General features: G+C 35.8%; 1 protein-coding gene across 1 annotated transcript in view; it reads left to right on the top strand.

Moving 5' to 3' along the window:
• Positions 1-20,392, top strand: part of BANK1 (B cell scaffold protein with ankyrin repeats 1) — a 310,669-nt gene that overhangs the window by 133,519 nt on the left and 156,758 nt on the right. Inside the window, exon 7 of the mRNA XM_042984124.1 lies at positions 15,725-15,921. Coding sequence (XP_042840058.1) covers positions 15,725-15,921 — 197 coding nt within the window. The remainder of the gene's footprint in view (positions 1-15,724; positions 15,922-20,392) is intronic.

The raw sequence follows: 20,392 nt of genomic DNA, 5'->3' as shown, positions 1-20,392 counted from the left end.
TGCTCATGCTGTATCTCTCTTTCTCTCAAAAATAAATAAAAACACTTAAAAAATAGTATTTTGCTGCTATGTAGAGAACGGATTATAGGTGTGTAAGAATGGAAGCAGGGACACTGGATAGGAGGCCATTCTGATAGTCTCGGGGGAGATGTGATGATGGCCTGGTGGTGGCAGTGGAAGTAATGACATCTGCCCTTACTTAGGTATTTGCAGATAAAGAATACTGCTGACAGATGACCAGAAGCCCTGCTACCAGGTCATCATGGTATTCACAGTCATAGCACAGATGAGACCATTCTGTAGAGAGGGTAGTTCAGAGCAAAGTTCGAGTCCTGGGCAATGCAATATTTAGAGGTCTGGAAGAGAAATTTCCATAACAAGAGACAGAGAAAGAGCCCTTGTTGAAGTAGGAGTGTGATGTCTTGAGAGCAAGTAAAGAAAATGTTTCTGAGAAAAGGAAGTGATCAACCATGACTTATCCTACTTCAGAGAGTAAGAATGAGAAAATGCCACAAAATAATTTGTAAGTTACAAAATCATTCTTCAATGCCAAAATGTCCCCAGTGGATCCAGGTATTCCCCAAATCTTTGCATCAAAAGTATCACTTGGCCTATCCGTTTCTCCTGAAAGTCTGTATCAATAGATAGTATCTGTAGAACAAATCCTGGCTAGATTAAGAACTATAGTTTTTATTAATTCCCCAAGGCCTCCAAAATTCTGCAAAGACATCTAAAAGTAATTGGAAACACACACTGATTCAGAGAATGCATGTTGTTAATGAGTCAAATAAAGAACTACCCAGAAGAAACAGAGAAGAGGATTATGTAAAGTTTTAATTAACTGCCTCTCAGGTTCATTTTCCATTGTAGTAGACTTGAATTTCATTTGTTATATTCTCTTCCCCCATTTGAAGCATCTCTAAAGTTGAAAGTTATGTTGAGATATATCCACATGGCAATGAGGAATGACTGGAAGCTTACAGGACAAATTATGAACAGGGTAGTGTAATATACAAGGGACAGGAGAGCAGGTAAGTAAAAAAATAAGTAACAGATTAGGCTGAGAATCCAAGAATCTGCAAGAGCAGAGTTAACAGCACATAATAAAAACAGGTGAGGCTTGAAGGCTAAAGCAGTAGGCTGCATTGTCTACAGCTATTTTCACAGCATTCTAATCCCAAGAACCAGTTCCTGACTTGGCTCATTCTGGAAGCCAGAAAGGTGAGCTGGAAAGGCAAATTTGTATCCTTATGGAAGACATTGTTGACAATAATGGAACTGGCTATAAGAAATTAAATCCTCGGGACACCTGGTGGCTCAGTCGGTTGAGTATCCGGCTTCAGCTCAGGTCATGATCTCACAGTTTGTGGGTTTGAGCCCCACGTTGGGCTCTGTGTTGACAGTTCAGAGCCTGGAGCCTGCTTCCGATTCTGTGTCTCCCTCTCTCTCTGTCCCTCTCCTGCTTACACTGTCTCTATCTCTCAAGAATAAATAAACACTAAAAAAAAAAATTAAAAAAAAAAGAAATTAAATCCTCTGTGCTTATTACCCACACAATCTGAATGGAGATTACTTCTGTAAGAATATAATTTGTGGTGGTTGGTGGAAATATTATTTCTAACAATGTTTACTTCTCAGGTTGCTGTAAGATTGTATATTTTTCTAAGAAATAAATAAAGATACATTTATTTTACCCTTGACAACATAAAAAGATACTTTAAAATATGTAAACCATGACAAAAGAGGGAATCTAGGAAATCTCTTTGAGAAACCGAGAATAGAACAGAGAAAATGTCTGCCCCAGACATTCTTTGTATAGCTTTCTGTGAGGTTCACTTCAGTTTTCCCAGCTACCCACTCTCATTTATTTTATCCAAGCCCCCATTCTTTCTTGTATTTAGCATTTTGCTTAAACTTCAGTGGACTTCAGAATTACTTGAAAAGTTTGTTAAAATCCAGATTTGCGGGCTCTACTCAGAATTTCTGATACAGTAGGTGTGGGATGGGCCCAAGAATTTTGCATTTCTCACAAATTCATAGATGATGCTGATGCTACTGGTCTGTGAGTTACCAATGAAAACCACTGAGTAAAAATAACAGTAATGGGTGGTACTGCCCTATACATAAATAAAATTGACATGAATAAAATGCAAGTCAAGATATCAGATTTATTTTTAGTTTATCACTCCATGTCCCGGGATTTAAAGTGTGGTTGCAGAATGAAGTAATCTTAGAGTACCTATCTAAAAAATTTATTTTTATGTGTGTATCTTTAAAAAAAAAAAACCCTCATGGGGCGCCTGGGTGGCTCAGTCGGTTAAGCAGCCGACTTCAGCTCAGGTCATGATCTCGCGGTTCGTGAGTTCAAGCCCCGCGTCAGGCTCTGTGCTGACAGCTCAGAGCCTAGAGCCTGTTTCGGATTCTGTGTCTCCCTCTCTCTCTCTGACCCTCCCCCATTCATGCTCTGTCTCTCTGTCTCAAAAATAAATAAACGTTAAGAAAAAAAAATTAAAAAAAAAACCCTCATGAATTCTTAGAAGTTTAATGGACTCTGCTTTGTACTAGGTTTTCTTCCAGGTACTGAGGGAAGGTAGAGGAATATGAGATAAATAAAATACAACCCATATATGCAGAGGGCCCCAAAGACAAAGGAAGAGAAAACATCACAAAAATAAGTGCCATTAATACAGCATATGCTCTGCTAATAAGAGCTAGCACTCGCATTTTGTGCGCTCTGTGTGAGGAACAATTAATTCTAAGCACTTTCCTTACTTTAATGCATTTAATTCCTCCCAGGAATCCTGAAGAAAGTACTGTTTTTCATCTCTGCTTTACAGATGAGACATTGTCTCACTTGCCCAACTAGTGGAAGAGCTGGGACTTGGATCCAAACAGCCCAGAGGCCATGGTCATGGTATTAACCACTCAACAATGACAGCCCTACATGCTGTAATGAACTGTAGCTCCAGGGAGGTGTGGGAGCCCAGAGGAAGAAGGGCAGTCAGAGGAAGCTTCCTAGGGAGACGATCTTAAATTTAGAGGAAAGGTGATGAATTATTTTTGCTAAATTATTTAAAATTACTACTTTAATAAATAATTTGTAGAAGCAAGTTTGAAATTATCTTGATGCTCTCTGTATGTTGTTTTTTTGCAATCCTACAAATATGATGATTTTTGTTTTGTAGTGCATGATTTCCTTCCAATCACCCATTTTGCCTCCATGTGAAAATACTATCCTTTAGGAGGGATCTCTTTACTTTGTTCATAGATTTATGCCCAGTGCCTATGAGAGTTTCTAGCACTTGATAAGTATTTACTATATTAGTTAAGTTGTTAATGGCAACCAAGTTAACTACAAGAATAACGTCAGTAAGACCTCGGTCAGCAATATATATAGACTAGTAATATTTGAGACTAGTAATATCTGAGACCAGTAATATATAAAGGAGCTCTTCTTTGTAGAAATATAAGGCAGCTACTTATAATGTCATTATTTTGTCTTTTCTATTCTTTTCTACCCCCAATCTGTGGCATCTGCCATTAGTAGAATGAAAAAAAAAATGGCATATGAGCTTTCTGAATATACTTCTTGAATTGTCTGTGCTCAGATAACCAAGACACCTATGTTTATCTTCTGTGGGCCAACACAAAAAATATAGGGTTTTCAGGGTCAAAAGTAATAAGTTATCTATAAGTTTATCATAGGGTTAGGGAAAAAAACATAAATATACTGTCCATTAGTAACTGGTAACAGGAAAGAGGCTCTGTAACATCCATTTTATTAAGAACTATGTGTACATGGGTTAGCCTCAATTACACACACACACACACACACACACACACACACACACACATGGATGTTTTTTTTTTTATTATTATAAATTGAGTAAGTCATTATTTAAGGAACTTCCTCTTACTTTTGCAGCTGTTGTGTAATAATGGTCCTCAAACCCAGGGTTTCTGTCCTCTGAAATTCTTGACAGGTCTAGAGGAAACCCCCAACAGTACCCTATTACTAAGCTACCCCCAAATATTTCCTTTTGCTTCTGAAAGGGACTCATCTGCTCTCTGGATTCTACCATTACCAAATAGTTACAGAAGATCTTTGTAGCATCACTGCAGGTGTAAAGACTCATTGTATTATTCTAGAAGGATAGGAAGTCAAGGAAGAACCTGTTATTATGTCTTGTTTCTTTAAGTGATGGTTTATCAAAACTACCACAGTCATTTTCCTCACCAAATTAGGATGCTCCAGAGAAACAGAACCAATAGGATGTATTCAGAAAGACAGAGAGACAGGAGGAAGTTTATTTTAAGGAACTGGCTCACATGATTGTGGAGCTGACAATTCTGAAATGTGCAGGGCAGGCCAGAGGCTGGAAATTCCAGCACAAGTTGATTTTGCAGTCTTAGTCCAAAGGCAGTCTGGAGACCAAATTTCTTCCTCTTTGGGATCTTCCATATTTTTCCCCAGGGCCTTCGACTGATTGGATGAGGCCCGCTCACATGATGGAGGATAATCTGCTTTACTCAGAGTCTACTGATTTAAAGGTTAATCACATCTGTAATATACTGTCATAGTTACAACTAGACTAGTGTTTGACCAAACAATTGGGCACCATAACCAAGCCAGGTGATGCATACAAATAACAGTCACACTTACCAACATTCTGTTGTTTAGAGGTCACCAGCTCTAAACAAATTTACTACACACCTTTGGGGATTCCTAGCAATCCGTTTGAAGAATGCTGGTCAATAGATTTGTAAAGTAACTGTAACTTACTAGGTAAAAAAAATCTCCTAAAATATCTTATTCTAGTTAGCAAACTGAAGATGTGTTGATTGTGCAGTTAAGAGATATACTCTGAATTTATCAGATCAAGGCAAAACAGATATTGCTTAGAATATTAAGACATGCTGAATTATAGAGCTATTACTACTTTCCTGTTTCATGAGCAGGCCTTTTGGATTTACATCACCTGTTTAGCGTAGTAAACTAAATTATTCCTAAAGAAATTCATGTCCTAATTCCCAGATCTGTGATTATGTTACTTTCTATGGCAAAAAGGACTTTGCCTTATTTCAGAATATTTTCTCTTCCACAGGACAAGTTTTCTGTGGTGACTTGGGAGCTAAGTTTATAACCAATATTTTCTACTCAAAAACACATATGTCTAATTTGACTTACTGCTTTATAATTTATTGTGGTAGCTACCCCATCAGCACCCACACCTATACTTCTCCATGGCCATCATTGTCACCTTCCCTGATGAATTTCTCTTTCTGTTACCTTGTAACTTTGTAGCCATGAACCTGAATGTTATCTTAATCCACCTCTTTCTTTCAGAGCAGCAGACTCAAACATCAAGTCCTATTAACTTTTCTTTTGAAGTGTCTGACATTTCTGGCCTTCCCTGTCCATTCCTGTCTGCCTCCACTCTAATTCAGACCATCAGTTATTTCTCCTTGCTCCTGAAAATATCTTCTAACAGGCTTTTCCAACATGTTTCATTTTCTATCCTACATTTAGATGCTCCTCTAAACATTCTTTTATTCCATTTTTATCCTGTCCCTATATTATATATGATGGTTCCCAAAGGTACCTAAGCCCTAACCAGTCCCTTTAATGCCCCCATACTGCCCAGATTTTCCTCTTTGCTTTAGTTCATTTTTATTGTCAAAATTACTTAACATATTTAAAGAATAAACCAGTTGCTCAAGACCATAATAAGTCCTCAAAAATGCTGAATATTCCTTACTAGTGAAATCAAGCATCCTTGCCTGATATGTTGGTTTACTGCTGTACATCCTTTGAATTTCCACATAAGACCCACACCAAGGCCACTGGGTAGCTTTCTACATGTAAGTCATGGCCTCATTGGAGAGGGGCCAGCTCTCTGATCTCAACTTAGCCCATCTAGTTTCCACGTTTATGTTGTTCTAGGTTTCCTGACTCTTTCTAGGCTCTTTCCTGGCTTCTTTCTAGGTTCTTGTTTTTTATTTTTTGTTTTTTACTGTCAAAATTCAGCAGAGATAAAGTTGGTAATTTTAATAAGTCATTTTTAGATGAATGCAGAGAAACAGAATACAGTCACACATGTATAGAAATAAAGTTTCTAGAGATTTCTTATTTTATTTTATATATATATATATATATATATATTTTTTTTTTTTCCATTTTAAACAGAGGTTAGCCATAGATTGACTGGATTGGTTGAACTTGGAGCAACCCCACTCCTTTTATTACCTATCACTGTCTGATAGTGAGGAATGGATAATAAACCTATTGAAATGTTGTGAGATTTAATTTTAATTGGTAGCATTCTAAGAACTGCTAATAAAGACACTACATCTTCTTTTGCTTCCAACATCACCTCCAGGCATGGAGTCCAAGCTCCCAGACTGTTTATTGTCACCTCATGGATGGCTTCAAACTTATTTGTATGTAGCCTTATTTCCCCTGGCCATTCCTGACCCACTGCTCTGGATAAGGTGTTTTACAGTGCATCCCCAGACACTCCTTCACTGGGATCAGACCATCTTGCATCAACCTGTCACTTAAATGTTCTGCTGCTCTGCTAACATTCATTCTGAAACTATGTGCCTGAAATTCCTACTTTTCAGCTCCATTCATTAGCTATCATGTTTCCTTCCCTTCTTCTTCCTTCTTCCTCTTTTCCTCTTTCTCCTCATTGCCACTGTGGCTCATTTCATGGTGGATTCTATCTATTAGAGTATTCAGTGAGCAGTGAACTCTTTCTGGATTTAAGGTTACATGCTCCATTCATTTCTCATGCTTCTTGTCACTTCATCATTCAGATGTTCTGCATGCTAGAACATCAGTCTTTCAGAACTCTGTTTTTAGTTTTACAAAACTCCCAAGTCTTAAGCATTTAGTTACAACAAAATATACAGATTTCACCAAAATTTAAAAGGTGTACAATCACTCAAAGGAATTTATATTATCTGAGAACAACAGAATAAGGATTCACTTTCATCTGGTTTTTCCTGTTGTTTTGCCTAAGCCTGGAGAGTAGGAAAATAAACAACACACCGTCAAGGCCCTAGAATTGTTCTTTCTGCCTCCAGAGTGGTTGCCAATGTGGGCTCTAACCATGCTCAGTTTGGATTTTAACTTTGTAAGCCCTAAACACAGAGACAGCCAAGGTGAATGCCTCAGAAACCATGGGCTAGAATGTTCACAGCTTCCTCCTCTAGCCCCATGCCTTTCCTGGCTTCCCCCTGAGGAGCAGTGCACAGGATTGAACTCAGAGCCTCCCTAACTGTGTGGAAGAGAGAAGAGAAGGTGCCATGCTTTTGAAAATGCCTGGCCATGATGGGAAACAAATTCTGAGCTCTCTCTCTCTAAAAAGGAAAATGGACCTTTAGATTGTGTTAAAATATAGTTGATTCTCACTATTCACAGTAGTTACATACTATAAAGTCACTGAGTAGAGAATACTGAACCATTGCTCTAGGAGAAATACAGGGTTAGCTTCCTGCAAACCTGTGGTCACATTTCTGTCAATCCATCAATACATAACCTCATTTTAGGCATGTTTCTGTTTAAAAACACAGCACTTAATATATATTTTTGATTCACTAGCATTAAACTCAACAAAAATATCATTATAATTCATGCCTGAACAAAGCCTATCTGACATTTTTTCTTCATAAAGTACATCACATCCTTCTTGTGCTTAGGATCACCAGGCAGCACCTCTGTCCTATGCCAGGGGGGCACTTTCAACAGCTGAATCACCATCACCACCACCAACAAACCCACAAAAATGGGAAACATGTGGCACTACATAGACCACAAAAACGACATTTGTTTCAAGTATAAGAGTTAAATTAAGGCAGGGTGTTGCCTTGTCCGACCTGTTGGCAACATGCGCTTTGAATGACTCAGATTTTTCACAGCTCTGTACATTTCTTCAGATGACCATAAAAGGGCCACAAGTTTTGATTTGGAAGTATACGTAAATTTTTATGAGTAGGAAAATTGCAAATATGGAATTCCCAAATAATGAGGATCAACTATAACTGTTTGTATGAAAGAATACATTGAACCTAGGTTTAATAGCTTATTGATAGACATTATTATCCTCATTTAAAGGTTGAGAAAATTGAGACAAAGAAAGTTCAAGTTACTTGCCCAAATTACACCATTAGTAAATGCTAGAGTTAGGATCCATACAGTCTGGTTCAGAAGCCCCAATGTTTGTCTACGGCCATACCACCCTGAACGCACCTGGTTGATCTCGTCAAAAGCCCCAATGTTTAAGCTTTAACTGCACAATATTGCCTCTCAAAATAAATATTAAGTTTTAGAATTTTAAGGTCTATAATAATAAAAGGTATTATTTTGAACTTTATATATTAAGATGAAACCAGGATTGCATTGAATATAATGTCGATTAGGAATTTAACCATTTTAACTAAAAAAATTGTAAAAAAAAAAAAAAAAAAAAACAAAAGAAGAAGAAAAAGAAGATCTTACATGAGGTTTCTTGAGACAATTAACAAGGGACATGCAAAATGGATACAGCTTTCAATATTTTCTCTTAAATATTTAAGAGACTATTTTAGTGACAAGAATGCAATGGGAATAATTAAGGAGGTGAATACAAAATTGAGGTTCATACTAAAATGTGTATCTATGCACTTCCCACTCTTATTTTATGTAATTCAAAAGATAATAACAAAACTGCAGCAAAGAGATTTGATAGACCATTATTTCCCTTGTGCATTCAATTTACATTGTCAAGGCTTTAGAAATATAATAACCCTGGCAGTATTTTTTGTTGCTTGAAATTGTAAATAGGATTATATGTCTACTGTTAAGACAGGATGTGAAGAATGGCACCTCACATGTCACATGGGTGTTTCTCCTGTCACAGAGCAATCAGATTCCAACACGCAGCAATGCTCCACTTTACAGCCCATAGAAATACTAATATTTTATCAGACTCCAAATCCTCTGATGAGAGGAATGAAAATTATTACCTTTCTTCAACTCTCGCAAATGTCATCCTTACTCCTTTAATTGGCATCCGATTAACATCCAGGGAAAGTGACCCTAAAACCATCTGTGACATGGCCTCTAACCCAGAAGAAAATCAGAAGTCCCCAGTCCTCTAATTTTGTAAATGAAGAAACAAAGGTCCAGGAAGATGAAGGAGCTTTCTTAAGCATTATAGATTTTGTGGCTGAGCTGGGATTAGAAGGCAGATCTCCTGACTTTTTATCTTCTCTTTGTTTTGTGTTTCATTGTTTTGTCCTATGGTGGTCACCTGGTCATTCTACTTTGAGTGAATAAATATTTATGATTCCAGATAGTGATTTATGAGAACAAATGGATTACATGGTCATGAGCTTCCAGTTTGCGTAGTCATCTTTTAAATTTTTAAAGCTTATATTCTAACCTTGGGTATATATTCCCATTCTATTATTCTGGTGAGCTAAGTTAATCTTTTGAAAGCTTTGGTTTGATTACTTTAATCTAATTATTGGCCATCATCTTTTATAGGGATTATCTTGAACTGTTAGAAATGGCTCAACACAAATAAATGTATGACTCAATTTCTTTACTGTGTGCCAACTCACCTATTAATTTTTATTTGCAAAACTGGTGAAATTGAATTTTCCTTGAAAAATACCCCCAAACCATTTAATTCTGCTCTTCTGAAATTACCATTCAACAGACATTGGTTGAAACAACTGAAACCTGAAAATTTATTTTGTCCAAAAAAAAAAAAAAGTCAAAATCAAATTGACCACTCTTTAGTGTGAATTGTGGCTTCTTATTTACACCTGATAATAAAAATAGACGCAATGAATCTTGATTAATTCAATGAAAATTTCCGTGAAATGAAGCAGAGGTACACTGCAGATTAAGCAAACTTTAAAAAGCCTTTTATATATTCTTAAGGTATCCATTATTTTAATCCAATAAGTAAGATTATAAACTGTTTATAAAATAAATACTGTAAGTTTAAGAAAATTGCTAAATGGTGTATGAGCTAAGATTAATAGGACTTCTGTTTCTCATTACCATGTGCAACATCACAAGAGTCTTTTGTTTCCATTGTAACAACAACAAGCAAGATGATTTTCAAAGTCAGTTCAGCAGAAAGTGAATGACAAAAGAAATCTAAATGAACTAAATTCCAGAAAGAGACAAGGCTTTCACAAGAAAGAAGAAATTTATGACTTCCTTCGTTCCTTACAGAGCAATAAGAACTCCATAAGAGACTCTTAAGGACTGAGAACAAACTGAGGGTTGATGGGGGGTGGGGGAGAGGGGAAAGTGGGTGATGGGCATGGAGGAGGGCACTTGTTGAGATGAGCACTGGGTGTTGTATGGAAACCAATTTGACAATAAATTATATTTTGTAAAAAAAAAAAAAAGAAGTATTGATGAGGAATAAAGAGAAAGCAGCTGAACATTTAGCATACTTTTAATGGCTATATTTAGGCTAGTGTGATGGACAAAAATCCGAAAGAGCCCCAATTACAGGGTGGGTCTGCATCACCCACTATCTCTCTTTTGTAGGCTGTTGTAACTGCACAGAGCTAGTATACCAATAGCTGGAGGGCAGAAAAACTGAGAGAAGTCCTTGGAAAACATGTCTGAGTCTTCCCTGAAGACCTGCTTAGTGGCTGCTGAAGAGTGAAAGGGAGGCAGGTTTGCTGAGACAAATCCCACCAAAGCTCTTACCGTATGGAAAGAAAGTTCTAAATACAGAGAGGCATAAAAGCTGGAAGAAATCCCTCCAACCTATTGGGATGGTAAGGAGTCTTCCTTAACTGAGTGTACTACGGAGGTCCCATAAAATCCAAGGTACTCTGATGTGAAGAAGTCTGGAGGTATAACTGGAGAGAAGAGAGAATTATATAGTGACCCAAAAGCTGATAGCCAGTCTGTACAGCAACTGAGATTTCTAGATTCTCACCAGGGCTCAGATTCCAAGCTGTTCTGAAGAAAGTTATGATCCTGCCCTCAAAATATTTGAGGCCAGTGGGTAATTGAAGCTAGGTAAAGACACAAAATTGGCCAAGCTCAGCTCATCTACAGATAAATTTGAGTCAGTTGTCTGATTGAAGAAATAGTGCGCCTTATTCTGGGGATAGATATTTACTTTGGTTCTTTAATACAATGCTCAGCATACAATAAAATATTACAAGAAATATGAAGAAGGAATAAAAGGTGACCCTTGGTCAAGAAAAGAGACAATGATTAGATGCAGACAGAAGTGTTTCAGTTGTTGAAATTATCAGATGGAACATTAAAGTAACTATGATAAATATGTTACAGAATGTATTGTCAAAGTCAGGCAACATGAGTAAAATGAGAACAATTTTATCAGAGAAATGGAAATTATAATAAAAAAGGAAATCCTAGAGATAGACAATATCTGAAAAAATTTAAAAATTAGATGGGCTTCATTATAGAAACAACAAAGTGAATCAGTAAATTTGAAGACAAAGTAAATTATTCAAACTGAAAAAGAGATGAAAACTCCAGATTCAAAATAAAGCCATAAAAAAAGAACTAGCTCAGTTCATCTATACATTAATTTGACTTGATTCTGATCCAGACTATATAGGATAATATTAGATAATCTAATACATGTATAATTGTATTTCTTTAGTAACGGTGACAGAGAATGGGGCAACAAAGTATTTGAAGGAATAATTGCCAAGAATGACCCAAAATTGATGAATGACATCAGTCCACAGATTCAGTAAGCCCTGTCACCCCATGAGCAGAATAAATACAAAAATGTTGGGGCATCTGAGAGGTTCAGTCAGTTAAGTGTCCAGCGTCGACTCAGGTCATGATCTCAGGGTTCATGGATTCATGCTCTGCGTCGGTCTCTGTGCTGGCAGCTCGGAGCCTGGAGCCTGCTTTGGATTCTGTGTCTCCCTCTCTATCTGCCCTCCCTGACTCATGCTCTCTCTCTCTCTCTCTCTCTCTCTCTGTCTCTCTGTCTCTCTCTCAAAAAATAAACATTTAAAAAAATTGTTTTAGGGGCGCCTGGGTGGCTCAGTCAGTTGAGCGTCCGACTTGCCTCAGGTCACAAACTCGCGGATTTTGAGTTAAAGCCCTGCATCGGGTTCTGTGCTAACAGCTCAGAGCCTGGAGCCTGCTTCAGATCCTGTTTCCTTCTCTCTCTGTTACCCCCCGCTTGCTCTCGCTCTCTCTCTCTCTCTCAAAAATAAATAAGGATTTAAAAAAATTTTTTAATAATTTTAAAAGAATGAATACAAAAATGTCATACCTACACACCATAGTTAAACAGCTGAAAATCAAAAATAAAGATAAAATCTTAAAAGTAGTTGAAGGAGGAAGGGAGCGAGGGTGGGGAGTTTGTGCTGGAGAAAGCACATTCCGTACAGGAAAACAATTACAAAAATGATATCTGACTTCTCATCAGAAATAGAGGCCAGAATGCAATGCAGTACACAAGTGGCTATGACTCCACTTCTATGAAATCCAAGAAGAAATAAAACTTACCTATGTTGATAAAAATTAGCAGGTAGTTGCTTCTGAAGTGGAGAATTGACTAGAAGGGAACATGAGAGGATTTTCTGTGGTAATAGAAGCTTTCTTTAGCTTATTTTCGGCTGTGGTTACATGGTGTATAGAACTGTCAAAATTCATCAAACTCATCAGTGCAAATTTAAATTATACTTAAAAAAATAAACTCTATGAACATAAATATCTTTACACAAAAACATTAGTGATTATGTGATTACGGACAGGCCTATTTCAGATACAGAGGAATCCATTCATGTCTTAAATTCCCGTAATAATCAAAGCAAGGTGAAGATAGAAAAAGTATGATTTTATAAAAAGTATACCTAAAAGCCGGAACTAATTCTTAGCATAATGGTACCTTTATTGACATGAATACCTTTATTCACATATATATAAATATAATATATGCACATACTGAGTATATTTAATTTGATGTTCTACAAAAATAAGCTAAAGATCATGATTTAATTAACATTAAAATAACTAACATAGCTCCTCTGCATCATTTCAAATTCTGTGAAAGGTTAACTCTGTCATGCTTTAATTAAAAAAAAAAACTTAAATTAGAAATTTTTAGTTATTGACCATGTATATTAGCAGGCTGAGCATTTCCTACTTAGTGAAAATAAGCAGGCAAAATAACCCGATCCAAGATAATGAAAAATATTGCTGTAAATGATTGTTTAAGCAGGTTTAAAACTGATTCATCGTTTTGTAAAGGACCAACTATTCTGGAGTCAAGCTCTCAGGATGGTTAGTACTTGGGAATAATGGAAAGAATCAGAGATTTTAATGTTGGAACAAAGATAAATTAGGACAAGGATGCCTTAAACTATTTGATGCAGTAGAGATAAAGGGAGGAAACTAATATTTATTGAATGCCTACTATGTTTCAGCCACTTTCCTGGGCACTTTTTCTGTTAAGTCACTTAATTATCTCAATAGCCCTATGACTTGGAAGAGAAGGCTAGGCTCAGATAATTAGTAGCTTGTTGAAGTTCACGTAGTAAATACCTGTGCCTTTGTAGCTATCGTGTTCTATATTGCCCAAAGGATTAGAATACATGAGAATTTAGAGGAAATACATTTCACCCCAACAGAAGTCGTAATTATCCACTAATCAGTGTTGTCTAACCAAAACACAGGCCGCCTTGGGAAGTAAAGAGCACTCTGTCATTAGTGGTATGCAAGCAGTACCCAGATCATCTCTTATGGCCTCTGGGAATACAATTCTATTACTGGGTAGGAAACTGGAAAGATACCGTCTAAGGCTCTGTCATGTCTGTAACTTCAAAAAGCCTTCTAGTAGATTAATGGATTTTAAGCTACCACTAAAAATGAAGTAGAGAAACGGAAAATAAAGAAGCCAACCTTCAGACCTCTAGTATCTTTAGCATGATCACTATAATCTTAATTTGTGTATCAGAAAACATGGTTCAGCACAGCTGTTAGGAAAGGTACCCTGGAAAACCATGACTGCTTGTTACAATACTTGTTACTCTTTTTCATGCACAAGAGAGATTCTTAATGAAGTTTGTTGTTTTTAATATTATATTATCTTAAACTTGAGGAATTCACTGACAGGAGGTAGGTGACATGAAAAGGTGACTGTATTCCTATAATGATTAAACATTTATTTAATGAAAATAACATTTTAAGCTGTATTGACAGTGATGTAAAAGTTCACCAGAATAGCAATGTGCAGGAATAATGCGTAAAGCATTGATTGGGAGGTGATGATGTTTTTTGTTCATTGTATGGTGTGGCAGTGAGAGAGATGACCCAGGGCATGTAAAAATCTCATGTTATCATGTGAATATTTTTCTTCCTAATTTTGCCCTGGTTTAATTACAGCAGAAAATTATATTTTATAATGACCTTTAATGAAAATAAATAAAAAATTCTACCTTAATACCTTTTTAAGAAAATACATAATTTTTCATTTTGAAAATGGTACCTACCTTAGACAGTTTCAGCTTTCACAAGCTCATCTTCATAAAATATTTGATAAATTTTGACCCACTGCACACAATATAAGAAGGGACCAGTGCACTTATCATTGAAATATAACCACAGATTTACATATAGCCGTTTAGTTCTAACACATTTTGAAGGGTAAAATATTGCCTTACAGTAAGTTCTTAATGTATCCTGGAAGTTTTTCTTTTGTTTTGTCTTCTGTTAAAACATGCAAACCAACAAACTAATTTACTGTGCCCCAAGACACTCAGGTGAATTGAAAACTCAAAGTCTAATTCTGCTCTCTTTTCCTTTTGTTTCCCTTTAGCCTACAATATAGCAAAGAGGAAAATGAGGCCAGATTCAGTTTTCCAAAACACTATGGAAGAGAATTGACTTTTGCTTTGACACCTTTCTTTCTGTTGCCATACGTCTTCACACTGCTTGCTTCTGATAATGCCACAGCTATTAAAGCAAGCTGATGTGTAGTTTCTATACCGCATTTTTTCTAGCTAGTTGTGAAAATAAAGACTAATAACAAACCATCACTCATCTGTGTGTGTTTTGTCACTGAGGTAGCTGTTTACATTCACCATTTTATAGTGATGCATAATTAATACTTCTAATTGATAGCTAATAACTAATTATGAAATTCAAACTCCAAAACATTGATACAAAAGCTGTAAAATCCTGATGGAAATTTCCGTACTGAAGATGTTCATAAAAGTGCTCGCCTGTATTTTCTGTTGCAGTTCCTTTTTGAAAGAATCTAATATAACCCCTCCAGGAATTATGTGTCCGTTTCAACTTCAGAAGGAAGCAAACCAGGCGTGACAGCAGAAAATACAAAAAGGAACCTATTTAATATTGTTATTTAGTATTTGCCTCATGTCAAAGTATCTTCAAAAGGAGTTATTACAATGTGATATTTTTGTTTTGTTTTATATTTAAGAGGTTGGTGTGTCTTTCCAAATTAAAATTATCCCACAAGTAAGAGTGAGGCATTAATACTAATGAGAATATTAGTTTATATTCATTGTAAGATGAGAAATAGAAAGGAAGAGATGCTACATTGTTAAAACCACCGATGAAAAATCACACAAAAATCTGTTCTGCTTTGCGAGAACTACTTTTAGGAGTAGATTGTGTTCAACTTTTTCTTATGGAGTTCCAGGTATGATAAAAACATATTAATCCTATTACCTCTCATCCTTACAGATACTCATCTCAAGGAACTTCCAACCCTTCTCCACTGTGCAGCAAAATTTGGTTTAAAGAACTTAGCTATCCATTTGCTTCAATGTTCAGGAGCAACCTGGGCATCTAAGGTGAAAAATTTGGAGGGTTCAGATCCAGCACATATCGCTGAAAGGCATGGTCACAAAGAACTCAAGAAAATCTTTGAAGACTTCTCAGTAAGTTTTTTTTTTCCATTTTATCTCTAGGACGCTTTTTATAAAATAAGTGTGTTTGCACGCGCACGTATGTGTGTGTGTGTGCGTGCCTGTATGCACATTACTCTTTCGGGAATGATGCTGCTTCTCAGCTAGTTTGTAGTGTCTTTTGGTCCTGAAAAAGCATTTTGCAAGATAGATCAGCTTGTTTTAGCATCGCCATAAACCAGCTCTGACTCCACGCTCCCTCCCCTAGAAAGCTTTTAAAAAGCTTGTCTTTCTGGTTTCTATACAGCCTGTTCCATATTGGAGGGGAGATGGTGAGAAGGAAATGAAACCCTATTACATTTATTCTTTCATTCAGGAGTCTAAGTAAGACACTGTTAGGCACATGAAATTAGATGAATAATTGATAGGTTAAAAGAATACATTTTTAAAATCATTCAAAAAGTCTACTTAATAAAAAGTTAATTCATGTTACTTAAATGTGTTTCTCACAGGGGCTTCCTTTTCTCATGCTGTTAAGTCCCTCATCCTAATTATGTAGGTTAAAGCCTGAAATTTCAGAAGCATATTAGTCTAGATTTTAGCAAGAATACCACCAAGGGAAGATTTTGAAGGAGGGGATACTACCTTAATACATAGAACACATTTCGTGTTTTCATAATCAGCTTTAGAAGAGCAATTATTTTCTCTTGTAACAAGAGAAATGTTATGTACATTTAGCTTGTGAAAGTGAATTATGCTTCTGATGGCTCTTTGGAAAACATAAGAAAATAATTGGCGAATATGTCAAAATTTGTCTTTTGACTCTCATAAAATAAATAATTTTATTGCCAATGAACAGTTAATAAAGAACATTGAAATACAATGAGTAGCTTCTGGTCATTTTACCATTCATTCTGATTATTAGGTTAAGTCAATGTAATACTGGACTTCCATAAACTAATCATATTTGTGGATTCCAGAGAGTCAAATGACAACCAATCTAACTTTTTCCCCACTTTTAAGAAATAACAAAGTAGTTACCAGAATAGCATGGATATCATTCACAATGAATTACAATAGGATATCTTTTGCTTTTATTTAAAATAAATACAGAAACAAAAATAAATAAATACATAAATAAGGGTTTGTAACAAAATTTTTAAAAGTACTTATTATTATTCTATGTCCTTCAAATCGTGAATAAGAATTATTTTTATTCCTGAAAAGATTTTAGATAGTGATTCTCACATATCTGATGAGTGCATTCACTTTAGTAATTATCCACTCTATATAGCCATTGACCAATGGTATGGTATCTGTCTCAGGTAAGCTAATGAATCAATTCAGCTTTGCGTCATTGCCTACAGTACTGTTGTGCAGTCCATCTTGGTTGCCTGTCTCAATTCTCTACAACCTTATTCTCAAATTTTTAACCTCTGGTGGACTTAAGTTAAAATTTCCTGTGGAAGGGGCGCCTGGGTGGCTTAGTCAGTTAAGCATCCGACTCTTGATTTCAGCTCAGGTCATGATCTCACAGTCATGAGATTGAGTCCCACATAAGGCTCTGTGCTGGGCGTGAAGCCTGCTTAAGATACTCTCTCTCCCTCTCTACCCCTCCCCTGCTCATGCTTGTGCATGCACTCACTCTCTCTCTCTCTCTAAAAAAGAAGAAAAGAAAAGAAGAAAAGGAAAGGAAAGGAAAGGAAAGGAAAGGAAAGGAAAGGAAAGGAAAGGAAAGGGAAAAGAAAAGAAAAGAAAAGAAAAGAAAAGAAAAGAAAAGAAAAGAAAAGAAAAAAAAGAAAAGAGAAAAGGAAAGGAAAGGAAAAAAGAAAGCCTGTGAAAGTCTTTAGCATCCAGGGTTACTTTCTAACATAAGCTCTGATTTTTTTTTCAAAGAGTAAGGCTTCCACTTCTCGTTCTCCAGTGAAGACTCCCCTTTTAACAGATGCAGCTTCATGCAAACTGCATGTGCCCCATAAATAACATGATACTAGATAATAATGGCAGTAGATAGGAATGTTAAGTTCAAAGGTAGGATTGTGATGGATATGGGAAATAATTTTCTTTTTCTCTCACATCACATGGATATTTGATCTCTGCTCTTGCAGTAATAGCACTGATTCAAGTTGATGGCATTATGGTTTTATTATCCATAGTAGTACTGAAAACATGAAAGAAGTATAGGTGTTAATTAGATAACATTCTCAAAACATGAGAGGTACTCATTTGTAATGGAGAGATTCTGTTCATAGATTAGTATGGATAACATAGATAATAATCACTGCCTGTAAGTGACTCTTCACTCTTTTATAATGGCTGCATTCTAATTTTGCAGTTATACTTGATAATTATGCTATAAAACTTATTAAATGATGTTATATATTTTGTTTCTTCGTGAGCTATTACATTTTGTCAGAATGTCCATAGTGGACATTGCCATTATAAACAGGTTACATCAGTTACTTTGTGAGTGTTCTGATGTCAGTAAGGAAGTGACTATAACTGTTGCAAGGGACAGCAGTTTTATAAAGGTATATTATGGTTATGGATAATTAGGTACAATAATTTTTCAAGCTACCAAAGACCTTTTTGCAAATGTGTGGTAAAGAAAATGGGAATATATCTGTTAGGTTGTGACACACATCAAAAAGTGTGTTTCCTATTGATTTACTTTTCTGACTATTCTTCTAATCATCAATTTTATTTAAAATAAATCCAAATATCTTATCTCCTTAATGAAAGCCAGAGAAACACATGTTGAAATTTTATATTGAAATTATGGTAACTAAGTCTCTCAAGAGTATATCTGAACCTGATAGAGAAAAAAATATACAAGCTCATTAGGCTGCTACAGTACTTTATTGTTTCATTAACAATATTTACATAGCTTTAATGTTATAATCACACTGATAAATCTAGATTGTCACATACATGTTCAAACTTTCCTTTAAAAAAAACCACTTTCCATTAACTATTGTTTCAGAATGGTTGAAAGAAGTTGATATTCATTCAGGTTTGAGGTTTACAATCCAATGAACCATACTTCTGTGCACAAGAAATACATATTTTTAATTTCAAACATATTTTGCCCCCAACTAACTGACTGATATGTTCAATTCTTCCTCATCGCCCATCAGTGAAACACTCTTAATTTTAGGATTTCACAGAGAATTACAACATGATATGTTTGAATAAAATGGGTAGAAGGAAAAAGCCAATTGTGATTTTTTAAAACACAGGGAAAAAAAAGAACCATTGGCAAGCATTCACAAACAAAATGCCCTCCATATCTTAATGTAAACTATTTGAAGAATAAGAGAAAAGAAAAAAAAAGGAGAAGGCTCAAATAACATCTCTTAATTTCTTCATGACATTTTTCCTTTGAGAAGTTAATAATTTATACACAATCTATAAGTGGAATCTATTGTGAACAGATAGCTTTCATAATGTTATCTAATTAATACCTATACTTTTTTTTCATGTTTTCAGTACTATTATAGATAATAATACTATATATTTCTAAAATCCATAAGGTCTTTCAAATAAACTACTCTATTTTCAGTTTCTGACAACATCTCCTCAGAAAATTACTATGAAAGGTGGATGGACCAAGAGGATAAGGGTTGGTGCTTAAATCTACAATTGAGTGAGCCACGATTTACTTAACAAAGTTCTAGAGGAGATCCCAGACTATTTCAAATAAGAAATAGCAATATTGACAATTAATTCAGTCCTCTGAAATGTTATCTTTTAAATAAAAAATGCCTGAAAAATTGAAAATAAGCTGAAACTTTGGCCACAGATAAAGACATAGTCTCTGAGTCAATATAAAGTATGCAGCAAAAATCAGAATTTCTTTTAAGCACTTACTTCCTTATATTATCTTGAATATGTCACCCCACCCATCTCCATCAGTTTAAAACACTTAACAAAATGATGACATCATTATGTAAATGGACAGGGAGATATATCCTCCTCTATTGGCTGGCATGGAATTGGAGAACATATGTTTATTTCTCTTAGGAACAGCATTCAGACTGATTATCTTTTTTCTTCCACCACAGTGTTCACTTATGTAGTTTTATGTATATGTTAATAAGATCTTAATCATAAATCATTTCATTAAAATTTAGGAATTACAAAATCAGCTTTCCATGTACTTTCTCTAGCTGGCAATTTCAGACAGACTCTTCACTGGGAATCTTTCTATTGTTTTCATCTGTGATGAGATTCCTATAACATCTTGCTCTCATTGACTTAATCTAACACTGCTGTTTGCCTCTGTGGACAGTGGGCTTGTGTGTGTGTGTGTGTGGTGTGTGTGTGTGTGTGTGTGTGTGTGTGTGTGTGTGTGTGAGGGGGAGGGGGCTGTTGCCCTCTAGTGTCTGGCTGACCGACAATGACCCTGAACTTTTTCAAATGGTCCAGGGTTTGGAATGAAGGTACAGAAAGGTAGATGTTAAACCACTTTGAGAATCCCTGTATTAGGCAATGATGGACTGAC

This window comes from Panthera tigris, chromosome B1 (genome assembly GCF_018350195.1).
Source record: "Panthera tigris isolate Pti1 chromosome B1, P.tigris_Pti1_mat1.1, whole genome shotgun sequence".
Lineage (NCBI taxonomy): Eukaryota > Metazoa > Chordata > Mammalia > Carnivora > Felidae > Panthera > Panthera tigris.
The sequence above is the reverse complement of the archived record's forward strand: the minus strand, read 5'-3'. Positions and strand labels throughout refer to the sequence as shown.